Source organism: Plecotus auritus (genome assembly GCF_963455305.1).
Source record: "Plecotus auritus genome assembly, chromosome: 2".
Taxonomy (NCBI): Eukaryota; Metazoa; Chordata; class Mammalia; order Chiroptera; family Vespertilionidae; genus Plecotus; species Plecotus auritus.
This window is the reverse complement of record NC_137771.1, coordinates 174,299,479-174,314,685: the sequence shown is the minus strand read 5'-3', so window position 1 is coordinate 174,314,685 and position 15,207 is coordinate 174,299,479. Positions and strand designations below refer to the sequence as shown.

At 35.5% G+C, this 15,207-nt stretch overlaps 1 protein-coding gene across 26 annotated transcripts in view; it reads left to right on the top strand.

The window, feature by feature from the left end:
- DLG1 (discs large MAGUK scaffold protein 1) overlaps window positions 1-15,207 on the top strand; it is a 270,363-nt gene that overhangs the window by 90,415 nt on the left and 164,741 nt on the right. For 6 of the 26 annotated variants that reach the window (XM_080656691.1, XM_080656690.1, XM_080656687.1 and 3 more), the window contains exon 1: window positions 7,345-7,698. The exons of the other annotated variants lie outside the window; for them this stretch is intronic. In XM_080656691.1, the coding sequence (XP_080512817.1) occupies window positions 7,465-7,698 (234 nt within the window). In that variant the 5' untranslated portion in view covers window positions 7,345-7,464. Of the gene's footprint in view, window positions 1-7,344; window positions 7,699-15,207 lie in introns of those variants that run through there. 26 annotated transcript variants of the gene reach the window in all.

The window sequence follows — 15,207 nt, the reverse complement described above, 5'->3', positions numbered from 1 at the left end:
TGCTTTCTTTGAGTTTATTTTGTTTGGCTTTTTGTTCTAGTTTCTTAAATTGGTTGTTTATTACATTATTAGTCTTTACTAATAGTATTTGAGTTAGTAAATTTTCTTTTATGTAGCACTTTAGCTGTATCCTCCAAATTTTAATATGTAATGTTTTTTTGTCATCTAATGTTTTCTTTATGGGGTTTTTTTGTCTGTCTTATGAGTTACTTAGAAATACGCTTTTTAATCTTTAAACATAGGAGACCTTTCATATCTTATATTTTCTCATCTCGTTTTTTTCTTATTAGCTTAGAAGTTTTTTATTCTGCTTCTTCTCCTTTAATGGCTATCCTAGAAGTTTTAATACACATTTTTAACTTCAGAAAAATCTAAAATCAAATATTTTTACCCTCATTCTAAATAACACAAGAACCTTAAAACAGTTGAACTCTGATCACTCCTGCTTGTTTTATATGCTGTTCTTATCAGCCTGTGCCTCTTTCTCTTGACTGAAATTATATAAACTATTTCTTACTTTATTTGAAAACCCCTGCCAGGTATGTATCTTTTGTTTCTGATGTTTTGAATTTCTGGTCATTCTGATTATTACAAACTATGCAAAGCCAATTTGCACACACTCAACTGCTCCACAATTTTTTGGTATTTTGGTAGTTACTTTCATAAGTATGCAGCTTCTGGCACAAGCAGACAGTGAGCCAGCAAGCATGAAGTATTTTATATAGCCTCTTAAAATATTATGGATGAGCCTAGGCCAGGTTGCACAGTTGTTTAGAGTGTTGTCTCCATACTCCAAGGTTACAGGTTCAATCCCCAGTCAGGGAACATACATGAAAGCATAAATAAATAGAAAAACAAAAAAATACCTCTCTCAAATCAATAAATAAAAATTTAAATAATATATGATGTAGCCCAGTTCTCTGCTGTTGCATAAAATGCTCACTCTAGGCAAATAAAGCAGTATTCCAAAGACAGGATTTTAATATCCAGAATTTCTAGACATCTTAGGAATTAAACCCGAAACCTTTTTTCCTATTATAAACTTGATATGTACATTTTTCTATGTTAAAATTTTTAAAACTTCAGAAATATCACATGGTATATTTGTACCATAATTTGATGAACATTTCTGGTCTTTGCTATTTGTTATTTCCATTTTTACTATGTTTTGTAAAGAAGGCTGCAGTGAATAATCTTTGGACATAAAAAGTGATTGGTTTATTTCCTTGGAGTTTATTTTCTAGGAGTCACATTACTTGGTCAGAATCATATGAACTTTCTCAAAGTTTTTGATACTTTTTGACAGACTATATGCTGATACAGTTATAATTTAAGAATTAGTAAAGCTGCCCTGTTTGGGGAATTTCTTCCTGCTTTTCCTATTTTATGCATAGGTTACTGTGGCAGGTACCTCATAAAATAATTATTTAAGGATTGAGATAGATTAGGAGTGTGTAGGTAATAGGAAAATGGTTAGAGTCTTTTTAACTTTGTTAGAAAATCAAATATTTTTTTAAAAAACCTTTTTTTTTGACATAAGTTTTAATGTTGTTGCTGTGGTTTTTTTTTAATTTTTTTAAAACCAGGACAAATGTTTTAGGAAGTTCCACAATGAAATATCTTTTATTTTAGATACGCTGTCAGTTATCAGATTAGCAGCCTCTTTAAAAAACAAAACAAAAATTAATATAGGGAGCTTTTCCACTTTATAGTATTACTAGAGGCCCGGTGCACGAAATTCGTGCACGGGGGTGTGTGTCCCTCAGCCCAGCCTGCACCCTCTCCAATCTGGGACCCCTCGAGGGATGTCCGACTGCCCGTTTAGGCCCAATCCCGGTAGGATCCCGGTAGGATTGGGCCTAAACAGGCAGTCGGACATCCCTCTCACAATCTAGGACTGCTGGCTCCCAACTGCTCGCCTGCCTGCCTTCCTGATTGCCCCTAACTGCTTCTGCCTGCCAGCCTGATCACCCCCTAACCACTCTCTTGCCAGCCTGATTGATGCCTAACTGCTCCCCTGCCAGCCTGTTTTCCCCTAACTGCCCTCCCCTGCAGGCCTGGTCACCCCTAACTGCCCTCCCCTGCAGGCCTGGTACCCCCCAACTGCTCTCCCCTGCAGACCCAGTCACCCCCAACTTCCCTCCTCTGCCGGCCGGGTCATCCCTAACTGCCCTCCCCTGCAGGCTTGATCGCCCCCAACTGCCCTCCCTTGTAGGCCTGGTCCCTCCCAACTGCCCTTCCCTGCTGACCTGATCGCCCACAACTGTCCTCCCTTGCAGGCCTGGTCCCTCCCAACTGCCCTCCCCTGCTGGCCTGATCGCCCACAACTGCCCTCCCTTGCAGGCCTGGTCCCTCCCAACTGCCCTCCCCTGCTGGCCATCTTGTGGTGGCCATCTTGTGGTCCACATGGGGGCAGCCATCTTTGACCACATGGGGGCAGCCATCTTGTGTGTTGGAGTGATGGTCAGTTTGCATATTACTCTTTTATTAGATAGGATAGTTTGGAATGAAGCAAGCAAGTAACTATTATACATGGAATTCAGTATATGAATTGTTTTTGTAATTAGAAAAATTATCTTTGAATAGTAATGATGTGAGTGCAGTGTAAGTTAGGCACTACTTTATTCTTAACAGTTCTTATAAAAGCTAAAAAATAAGGTTAATTTAATAGATACTTTTTAAAAAAATTAACTGCTAGAATAGTAGTTTGGTTTATCAAACAATAAATGCATTTATTAAACATCTGGTCTAATAGCTTTGTATTTTTTATGATGGGACTAGAGGCCCGATGCACAAAATTTGTGCAAGGGTAGACCTTCCTTTCCCCGCTGCTGGCACCAGCTTCCCTCTGGCACCCGGGACCCGGGCTTCCCTCTGGCCGCTGGCAGGCACCCGGGACCCAGGCTTCCCTTGCAGCCCTGGCTTTGTTTGGAAGGTCGTCCAGAAGGACGTCTGGTCTAATTAGCATATTACGCTTTTATTATTATAGTTATAACAGTATAATGTAACATGAAAAATAGAGAAATGAAATTCTTGGAGTATTCTGAAAAGAGAAAGTTGACTCTTGATTAAGGTGTTGAATGAAGGATGTGTACAAGATCCCAATTCATAGGATAAGGCAGTTACTGAGGAAAATACAGTAGGAGAGTGATTATCAGAGGAAACGGTAAAAATGCAGGAAAGTTGGTGATATTATACCTGATGTTTAGGGTGCTTGTTAGGAAATGATGGCAGAGTATGAAGGGTCTTGATCCTGAACCCTATTAAGAAGGGTTTACCATCATGAAATTGGCTGTGAAATAATCTATCAGGTTTTTGTAGGTGCTAGTGCTGATTTCATTACTGAAATAATGAATGAAATAAGATAGTGATTGAAAGTTACTTTATGCAGAACTTAGCCTCTTGGTAATTTTTATTTAAAATTTTCAGTGTACTATCCAGTTTCAAGAAAAAAACTGGCACTATTATGGTGGAAAATCCTAATGTGGGAGGAAAAGACACAACAAGAATTTTTGTTGTTGTATGTAACAGTTATAAATATAGTATATGACACTAATAAGAACAGTATAAAGATTCTTAAAACTGAAATGTAGTGGGAATTAGGTAAAATGGTCAGAATACTAAAACAAATAAACAGTAGATTTCCATCTAGATAAAGTGACAAGGAGGACATTAAGTTCATTGCTTAGTATGGGATGTTGCAGTGATCATTGAGGAAACAAAAGAATTTATATTTTGCTTTTATCTTCAATGACAAGGAAAATTATGTTCACCCTAATATGTGCAAAGTACATATAGTTAAGAAGGACTTGAAATCCAAGAGCAGGCAGTTATTTAAGTAAGTATATTTCCTAGCCTGGATACATTTTATCCACTAGTAGAATATTATCAAATGAAATCACCACCATAGTTGGTAGTTTTTCAAATATTGTGAGAAATGGGGGTAGTAGAGAAATGGACATAAGCATTTTATGCAACAGCAGAGAACCAAGTCTCTGTATTTGCTTATGTCCATTGAATATAAATGATACAGGAATATAATATTTCTCATTTTAAGTACATAATGGATACTTTTTGAAGTCAACTTTGTTTTTACATCTCTGGAACATATTGAAATATTGTTGAAATTTATTTTACTTCTTTTGCATGACCTTGTTGTATTAAGATGAGCAGATAGTTTGCATGCAATGACCACTAGATGGTGCTCATAAAGAAGGGATTTGTACATACTACTATGTGATCAGTTTTTCTAGATAAATAATAAATCTGTTATGAAACTTCTCAGTTAAGTCTTATCTTATCTTAATACAGTCGTACATTTTAAAATTTAATAAGCCACATTATAAAGATAAAAGTGTAAGGAAGATGCCTGTTCTGCATTTACAGTGCATTATTTTTGCAGTTACTTTGTAATTTATTTTGTATTTTAGAGTTTTGATATTTTTTCCTCTCATCCTTCAACCTTTTAAAATATTTCACTAAGATTATTTAATCCTTGCCTTTGTTAATATACTTGGAGACTTCTGGATTTATTTCTGAGTTTGGAAAGGTGTACAAATAATTTAAGGCCTATCCTGTAGAAATTTTCAAACCGCCTTTAATTCTACTTAATATTATAATGTAAAAATTCTCACAGTCATAAATTTTTCATAATAATCTTTTAGGTTCCATAATCATTAATTGGATGTACTTAGATTACTTAAGCTTTCTTCTCTTTGTTTAGAGTTCTGCTATAAATAATATTATCTTGTAAAAACAAGCATTAGACTGTACAGAAAAAAGAATTTGAATTCTTTATGTATCATATTAAAATGGTAATAGTAACTCTTTTTGGTGATTTAGACATTGTGTATTATGTATTATATTAAACTTCCCAAGTTTTATAATGAACTTAAATTTTGTTTGAATGGAATAGAGTTTATCTTTCAACTCTGCTACATGAGTAGCGCTACTCTAAAGCAGAGGTCAGTGAGGAGTTGGATGCCATACACCTCTTAATCAAATCATATGAATCCAGTGGATTTGAATAGGGAATTTATACATTGAAAAATATTCCTTCTCTGTACTTGGGATATATGGGATGGAATGACAACTTTAGATTGTTCACAAGTTCGTTGGCTCTTTAAGATAAGAAACCTGTGTAATGAACAGTTTACCGTTCTGTCTGTATTGGTACTTTTGCAACTTGAGTGGGAAATTTGTGTTCAAAATCATCGTCATACCAATCTGGAATAACAGAATCTGCCTTCCTCAAGGTTTTCATCAGACATGGATCAGGCACATATTTGGGGACCAAACCAATTAACATTGCATTTGTATAAACCACACTGATTAATTCTTTATTATAAATACCTGGTCCATAGTAAAACTTGAATTTTTTTCAGGAGGTTTTATTTTTTCCTTCAGAGATAATTCTTAGTTCTCTGTCAACCCTTAGTTTTTTGCTGTATTCCCCTACCCCCTAATGGATAGGACCAGTCTGCCTGGACCAGTCTGCCTAAGGGCCACAAAATTATGAAATGTTGCATGCACAGCACCAAACTTCTTGCTATAATCTTTGTCACAAAGCATCTTTCTCCAAAGAGTCCCACATAACTCTTGTTGAACATACGTCTGTGAATTAGGCATGGAATCACAGAAGACAACATTAGCATCTTTTCTTACTAAGTCAGGATTTGCAACGGACCTGGAGATTTTAGTTTGTCAATGCTGCTTTCTACTAGGCTGCTTTTATTGATGCTGGTAAGCACGTAGTAAGCAAGATTTTGTCATCTACATCTGAAAAAATATCCATGGCTGAGTTTGGGAATTAATTGTGTATTTATATCAACTTAAAAATTGAATTACTCAACCATTAATAAATTATTAAGTAGTATTTTTATTCATATATTGTTTTTGAATGACCATATATTTCATACCACCAGTATTTGTAGCATAGTGTTAAGAGGACAAACTTAGGAATCTGGTTCTCAAACTTGAGTGTGCTTAAGAGTCATAGGGAGCTTTTTAATGATGAAAATTCCCAGATCCCCCTTACTCCTGAAAATTCTGATGGGGAGGGGTAACCAGTCTGTTTTTTGACCAGTACCCTAAGTTGTCCTGAGGTGGACTATAATGTTGAAAAAACATAAACCTAGGTATTAGATGTTAGATAATGTCTATTTAGCAATCAAATAATATTATTTTGTGAACCAGGGTATTATTTATATAATGTTAGATAAAACATGTTCCACTGGTTATTAAAAAGTTATCTTTAATTCTTTTATATTTTTACAGATTCGTAACTTGATGATCTTGATGTTTATAATATATGAGATGATGCTAATAATAACAGTTTTTTACAAAGTTAAGTTTTTTTATTTTTATATGGTGGTTTTTTTGTTTTTGTTTTATTTTTGAGAGAGAGAGAGAGAGAGAGAGAGAGAGAGGAAAAGAGCAAGATAGAAAAATAGAAACAATAAACATCATTAATGGGCTGCCTCGTACAAGCCTCCTACTGGGGATTGAGCCTGGAACCCAGGCATGTGCCCTGACCAGGAATCAAACCAATGACCTCTTAGTTCCTGGGTCAGCGCTCAACTGCTGAGCCACACAGGTTGGGTAACAGCAGTTTTTTGAAAATCATGAAAGTTTCAGAAGTCAAATATTTATTTTGTTAATTGATCTGTTTCTGCCTCCAGACCCAATTATCAAAGCATTAAAAACCAAAATATTACATAAAATGATCATGTTACATTACAAATGAATTTCCCTCTATCATTAAATCCTCAGAGTTTAATAGACAGAGTACCTTTAAAAAACTTAGAACTAGTGCTAATTAATGTAAGCTCCTTCCAGATGTAGAAATTTGTATGTCAATGACAAAGGTTCATTTAGTAAAATTATTTTATTAAACAATCAGAACTATTGTAAGAGAATCCTCTTGTATTTTCAAATTCAGTTCGTATTTATAATTTGAGTGGTGAAGATGCCATTGGATTTTACTACAGACTGTGATTGAAACTGGGTAATCCAGGGTTTCTCCACCCAGTGCATTAAATCAGGCAGCTCTAAAGGGTCTTGGTAGTCCAGTGTTTAGAACATCCTTCTTTACCTGGTAATCAACCTCACTTCCTGGATTTGAGTCCATCTGGTTATCAGCTAACAAAAGAACAGCTTTTGGTTCCTGCAGACGCTGGTGAAAAAAAAATACTCATGAGAAAGAAATCCACCTTATGCCATCTTTTTTGTCTGCAAATGTAAACTCAGCCATCATGCAGTTAACAGGTACAGAGGGAAGAAGATAGAAGCTCTTTCATGGAAAGAAATTACTAAGAAAATGAGCATCATTTCTCCAGGTTTTTATTTTCCCTGATGTACAAGTGATGCTGCTGTAATTCTAGCTGCAGTTTTTACCGATCATTCACCATTCAGCAGCTGGTAGAGAAGTAAGACTGCTTGGCAACCACCTGCAGGGCTGCAGAGATGAATTATATTTTCGGGAACAACACACTTCTATACTCTCGCGCCAGTCGAGGAGGCAATGCTAGCTCTAGCCATGGCTCTGTAGGCCCAAAGCAGAAACACGGGGCAAAAAAGGACTCATCAGATGAACTGCAAGCTGAGCCAGAACCTTCACGCTGGCAGCAGATAGTTGCATTTTTCACTCGAAGGCACAGCTTTATTGATTGCATCTCAGTAGCCACCAGCTCCACCCAGGTAACATACCACTTGTTGAAATTATTTTCAATATATTTTGGTTCATGTTTGTTTTGAAAAAAATGTACTGTAGTATAGATTTCTTCTTATTAAAAAGTATAATCTTATGCACTGAAACCTTGTATACGCAAAAATGTATGTTTTCAGTCCATCTGTTCAGGTCTTTAGCATGAAAAGGGAAAGAAAAAATATTTTCCCTCTTGATGTTATGTAATGCCAAACAGAACAGTCTTGGGTTCTGTTGAATAACTTCTCTAAAAATATAAAGCCATTGATATATAAATTAAAAAGTAACAATGCTTGTCTCCTTAAGACTGTATTAAATACTATAAAGTATGTCTGACCAAAGAAAATACCTGTTTAGCTTTTATAAGTCATTAAATAACCTTTGGAATATTGTAGTAATAAGGTAAAAGAAAATAAGTTAAAATATATTTATTTTCTCATTTTTTAAAAATAAATTGAATATAATAAATTGAATGGTGTATCCTTATATCTTAAAGTTATATTAAATTATTGTTTTTTTAAGGAATTTAATGAATCTTTCAATCTCTGTAAATATAGTATATTATCTAGGGTTAACTTGTGAAATTACACAATTATAGGAATATTTTTTCAAATACTTAATTGACAGTTTAGAGAGGTAAGCAAACACGAAGTCTGCAAAATTTTTAAAAAATCACTTCTTTTTAAGGAAATGAGTATTGAAAATAGGAAAAATATAAAATTAATAATTGAGTGAAATACCTATTACTTGACTTGGTATTAAAGGAAAGTTGGGGCAATATTCTTATTTTAAAACATTTTTGATAGATATTCATTCAACTTTCATAAAAATGAAAGGATAGTCTAATTTTAAAACAAGGTAAGAATGCTTTTGTTCTTTGACATCAATAATATTTAAATTAACAAAATATATGACCATACCCTAGGGCATTTAAAAATTCTTTAAAACTATTTTTTTTAATAATGAGAAGCAATCAACAGCTTCTTTCTTGATTTTGGTAACTAGAATTATCTTTCAATAGTTTTGATTTTAAAAATGTCATGTTTCTTAAGAAATTCTACTTATTTTTCTTACATGGTTGAGAGAAATAGAGTTACTGGACTAGGGAGAGTCATTAAAGTCATTAATTGTTTTTATGTAGGCACTGAGATCACTTACAATGAAAGTTATTCAGAGGCAACAATTGTTTTAACTCTTAGATTGAATATTGCACCAAGAATTTAACTAATTTGATTTTGACAATAATTACATATACCAAAAAGGGTCACGAAGACTGAAGCTTGACATTGTTATTCATTGTAGATTAATAGTAAATGATATTTTCCATTGTCTGATGCCAGAATACATTTTTCTGTTTCATCTACTGACTCATGGCTGTCAATTTTATTTTTTAGCACTAGAAGGATTTCTATAGAGTTAAAAACAAAGTAGATTAATGAAATTTCTTAAATGAGCATATACTATATATACCTGTGAATATAGTAGTAAGACATTGATAGTGTTTTGTTATATGATTGATAAATAACAACAGTGATGATGATGACCAGGTCTTCTATTACACTGTTGTCAGAAATATTTTTTTTTAAGATTTGATAGCAAGATTAACTTTGACTCTAATTTCTTATAACTATGCTGCATGATATTTCTAGCAGTTTGGAGAATTGTTATTAAATCAAGTCTTATTAATTTGAAAGTCATTACTCTGATGAAAAAAAAATTTGTTTCTTTACAGATTCATTTAAATTGCTTGTCTGTTGGAGGTATTCATTTTCATAACTAAGATTATTTGCCCGGTCCTTCTGTAATATCCGGAAATTAGTGGGAAGTCATGAATGTTTTTTTTTAAATGATAAGGAAGCCAAGTGGTTGTAAACTTGAACAAGATCCCCAGCTTTTACGATAGAGCTTGTTATATGATTAGTGCTCAATAAGTGTTTATGGAATTGATTGATTGATTTCCATGTCAGTCACCTTAAACCTTATTAGCTCACGGCCTTCTAAAATATGGCACCTAATCTGAAACCACTTGGGTAATTACATTTATATCTACTCTCTTCCCTCATAAGTGCCTTTAGTTTTTCACAGCAGCCCATCTCTTCTTCCATTTCTCTTTTCTTCCCTTCCATTCTTCATATTTTCTTCAAGCCACAAAACTCCTCCATGCACCTTCTCTTCTCCATTTTGAGTCCCCACCTAATGATGTAAACATACAGCTTATAAACTATCTATGATTTTTGTCATTTACTTCTATCCCAAAAATTTAAATGATGCGTTTTTGTTTGTCTGTTTTGAGGTGTGTGTCTTTTATGTTAAATTAAGATGTATTTCTTGTGAATTGTTTTACTGTGGTGTAAGTTATACTTTTGGGGGCTTCACACTAATTATGTTCTCAATTTGGAATAATTATAATATAGGAAAAGTGGCCTATGCATTGTCAAGCCCTCCTGAGTTTCACACCACAGAATTTCTTCTATTCTTACATTTAGGATCACTTGATGGCAATCTGCCCTTAGCATATCCAAGCTCTGTTCCAATCTAGACCAAATTTTATATTCAGCAGGGTTTTTAAAAAATCCAGCACAATACTTCTAGACTTTCCTACCTGATTAGCTCCTAGATAAAAGGTTTTAACTACTTGGCGATAATATTTTTATTAATGAGAATAGTAGTTACAAACTTTGAACAGCTGTGAAGTGGTATAGGTCACTTTGAATGTGTGTTTAGCAGCTGTCCCTATATTTTAGAATACTTGAAAATCCCTAACATGGATCACTATAAATATTCAAATTGGGTTCTCCTATCGCCCCAAAATCGACATACCAAATTAAGCTGAAGATGGCAAAGTCCTCTTCCTAAGAGTGAATGGAATAGACATGATGACTTATAATTGAAATAGAACACAAATTTTTTCTCTTTATTGAATTGGGGTGACATTGGTTAATAAAATTATATAGGTTTCAGCTGAACAATTCTATAATACATCATCTGTGTATTGTATTGTGTGTTCACCACTCCAAGTCAAGTCTCCTATCACTATTTATCCCCCCATACCCTCTTCTGCCTCCCCCTGCACTCTTTTTTCTCTCTCTGATAATCACCATACTGTTGTCTGTGTCTCTGAGGGGTTGTTGTTATGGTTTTTTATTTGTTTTAGGGGGTTGATTTTTTGTTTCTTGAAGGGGTTTGCTTAATCCCCTCACCTTTTTTCACCCAGTCCCACAATCATCCTTCCCTCTGACAACTGTCAGTCTGTTCTCTAAAATTTTAGTAAGAGTGGATATTAGCCACATGAGTTAAATAATCTTTTTAGAGAAAAAAACCCTGTTCTAAATTAAAATACAGAAAAACACTGTTCACATACCCATGTGGAAAATATAAAGGCTGATTTATATAAAAAGAATACTCTTCTAAACAAATGCATTCTGGATTACAAAAGATTTAAATTTTAGAATTGTGCATTGGATATATTGTCCAAAAAAAGACTATAATAGTATCAACCTCATTGAGTTAATTGTATTAAATTATTTAATATATCTAACCTACTTAGAACAATGCCTGGCAACTACTACTATTATTTTATTACATTATTATTATTTTTATACTAGAGGCCCGATGCACAAAATTCATACAAGGGCCTTGGCCCTGGCCCCCGCCCACCGTGGCTTTGACCGGAAGGAAGGACATCCAGTCTAATTAGCATATTAACGCTTTTATTATTATAGATTGCTTAACTTGGATAGTGTGTGGACAAATTCAAATATAGATAATTAAGAACTGCATTACCTAGGTTAGTGTAGTTAATTCAAGCATTCAGTAAATAGTGTTGACTGAACAAGTTAATTAAGTGCAAGCTGTACACTTTCTTAAGAGCTACACCCAGAACTTTCAGTTGCAGGATTTAAGGGAGGGCCCCAAAGAGCACCTCAAATTCTTGAGACCACCAATTCCCTGACCTTGCCTCCCCTCCTAACACTCCCTTCTGCAAATTACTAAAGCACTCACAAGTAGATAACTAAATTGAACTGACTATCTACCTTTTACCAAGTTCCCCCAAGCATACCATCAGGACTAATTTTATTTTTTAAGTATACTTTTATTGATTTCAGAGAGGAAGAGAGAGGGAGAGAGAGATAGAAACATCAATGATGAGAGAGAATCATTGATCAAGCCCGCAACCTGGGCATGTGCCCTTGGCCAGAATTGAACCTGGGACCCTTCAGTCTGCAGGCCGACGCAAACGGGCTGGGGCAGGACTAATTTTATACTGCACATTCCTTTTAACTTTAATCACCACACCTGTTGTTCGTCTGAGACTACAACTTTCACAAAAAGTGAAACGATTATCTGTCATACCCCATGCACTTTGGGACCAACAATGGGTTGTCTTCCTTGCTTATCATATTGATACTTATGGATCATTGTATTTCCTCTCTAAAAATAAATGCAGATGTAATGAGATGGTATTTTCTACTTCCCCTTCTTTTTTAGTCATCTGCATTTCTCCCATTCACTCCTCCTAATTCTTTGATATCTTTAACTTCCAGGATCTTGTTTTTTCTTTCACTAGAATGACCTACTTAAATGGTTATATTCAAGAACTCATTAGCTTTGACTATATCAGCTATTTTCTAACCTTTTTCATCTTATGCACACATAAACTAATTACTAAAATTCTGCAGCACACCATAAAATACCGTTTTTGCCAATCTAACAAAAAAAGAGGTATAATTTTGATTCATTCATACTGGACGGCTATTGTTGTGTTGGCTGTTGTCATTTTTTTATTTGACATTCTAAGGGAAAAGAGGTCAGTGCCCCTGACTAAATAGTCAGGTATTGCATGTTTTAAACATTCTTGTGGCACACTGGTTGAAAATCACTGGACTATATCACTTAAAAAATCTCAGTTGCAAGCATTTCAAACTATCTGACTAACTCTTTCTTTTCAGCTCACTTCCCCTACTATCAATATTTTTTTATATATACCCTCTGAAGATCTCCAGTTCAGCTTTTTATTGTTTATCATTTCTTTTGTGCTCCTACTTGCCTTCTTGCCTTGCTCAGATTCCTTGGTCCATGACTATAATAAACACTGTCTTTTAATCTCAGCTCTCTTTTGCCCTTCTGTCACTTCACTGGTAAGATCCAACTTACTGATTGCAGGTCTGCTCTGCCTCTTGCACACTGGCAAAGCAGCACATTGAATACCTGTTTTCTGGCCCTCATTCTCAATTGATGGTCTTACTCTGTATTTGGGTCTGTTAAAATAAATTATACATCTGTGTTCCCAAAGCTCACCCCTTCACTTCTGTATTAGAGCCAGGCCCTTCGACTATTCAGGGACTTCTGAAATTCTCTCTTCTGCATTATCTGTGTTTCCCCGTATACTGGATCATTCTCATCATCATACGTACTGCTATAATACCTCTCATTAAAATAACCAACCAAAAGAAACCTCTTTTGAAGTATAGATTGTCAAATCCAATAATCAGTTCTTAATCTTCATTTTAGTTAATCCCAGTTTTTACACAATTGACTAATACCTCCTTTAAATTCTTTACTCCTTTGACTCTTGAACACCACTTTTTTTTTTATATTCTCCCAACCTCAGTTTCCTTTGCAGTATATTCCTCCTCTTTCTACTACTGATGTTAATAAGGGCTCAGTCCTTAAATGTCTCTTTTTATACTCACATTTCAGGTGATTTCATTCAGTCCTGTGCCTTTAAATAACATAATTATTTATATCTTTAGCCTGTACACTAAATTTGTGTATCTAGCTTCCTATTCATTATCTTCCCTGGAATAAGTATTGGAAAGTTAACATGTCAAAAACAGAGTTTCTAATTTTATTGTTCTCATCTTCAGTGTACCATTTACTGAGATGCTGAAGACAATAATGCTTGGTATCATCTTCTATTCCTTTTTCCTTTGCTCTACATTCAGTCTAATAGCAAATCCTATTGAGTCTATTTCAGGATATATTTATGACCTAACCACTTTTCACCACTTGTACAACTACAAATTAAAGTTGACCCTTGAACAACATGGGGCTTAGGGATACCAGCCCTCTATGCAGTTAAATATTCGTGTATAAATTTTGACTCTACGAAAACTGAACTACTGATAGCCTGCTGTTGAACAGAAGTCCTACATAACAGTTGGTTAACATATATTTTGTATGTTATATGTATTATATCCTGTATTCTTACAATTAAGTAAGCTAGAGAAAATGTTATTAAGAAAACTATAAGGAAGAGAAAGTTCATTTACAGCACTGTACTGTATTTATCAATACTGTAAGTTTACATCATCTATTTACAACATAAATCATCTGTCTGTATCTACATCAATATTGTCTAGTATATGATACAAAATACTGTAGTCGTTATATGTATTATTAACACTCGACATCAAAAATAAAAAGATAATCTGAGAAAGAAATTTATATTTATTTATAGGTATAACAAAGAAGCAGCAATATGGTTGCTTTATTGTAGCCTAGTGTATTAGATATGATTACTTCATGGTAGCCTAGCCTATACATCAATGAATGAATTGTTATAAAATATTTATGACATACAGTATTACAATCATATTCATAATACAGTATTATAAAATCTGTTACTTTTTAAAAAAAAGAAACCACTTATCCTATATAATAAAAGGGTAATATGCAAATCGACCGAATGGAGGAACAACCGGTCGTTATGATGCGCACTGACCACCAGGGGGCAGACGCTCAACGCAGGAGCTGCTCCCTGGTAATCAGTGTGCTCCCATAGGGGGAGCACTACTCAGCCACAAGCTGGACTGATGGCTGGTTAGCGCAGCGGCAGTGGCAGGAGCCTCTCCTGCTTCCGTGGCAGCACTAAGGATGTCCAACTGCGGCTTAGGCCTGCTCCCTGTGGGGAGAGGGCCTAAGCCGTCAGTCAGACATCCCCCAAGGTCTCCCAGACAGCTAAAGGGCGCAGGCCAGGCTGAGTGGACCCCCCCCCCCCCCACTGCAAGTGCACAAATGTCATGCACCGGGCCTCTAGTCTGTAATAATAGGTTGATATGTGGTTTCTCCAGTTACAAGAGAGAAAGGCATACTGTACAGTAAAGTAATTCTTTGAAAGAGATGCTATAAAACAGTAAGAAAATTAACAAATTATTAATTTTATATTAAACTAGGGGCCCAGTGCACAAATTCATGCACCTTGAAAGGAACTGTGGGCCTCAATGCTGCGGTGGGCACAGGGTCAGGTCTCGGCCCATCCTCTGTGCCCCCACCCAGACCCTCCCACTGCAGCTCCCAGTCGCCTGTCTGCTGGCAGTCCTGCCATCACCGCTCCCACGCACTGACACCCGCTCACACCCGCTGACAGTGCAGAGCAACTGGGGCCGGCACTGTCAGCGGTTGTGAGTGGCAGCTGCTGCCCCGATCGCCTTTCAGGAGCAGGGGGAGGTGGAGAAGCCCTCAGGGGCAATTGGCGTCGGCAGCCACCTCTCGCACCCACT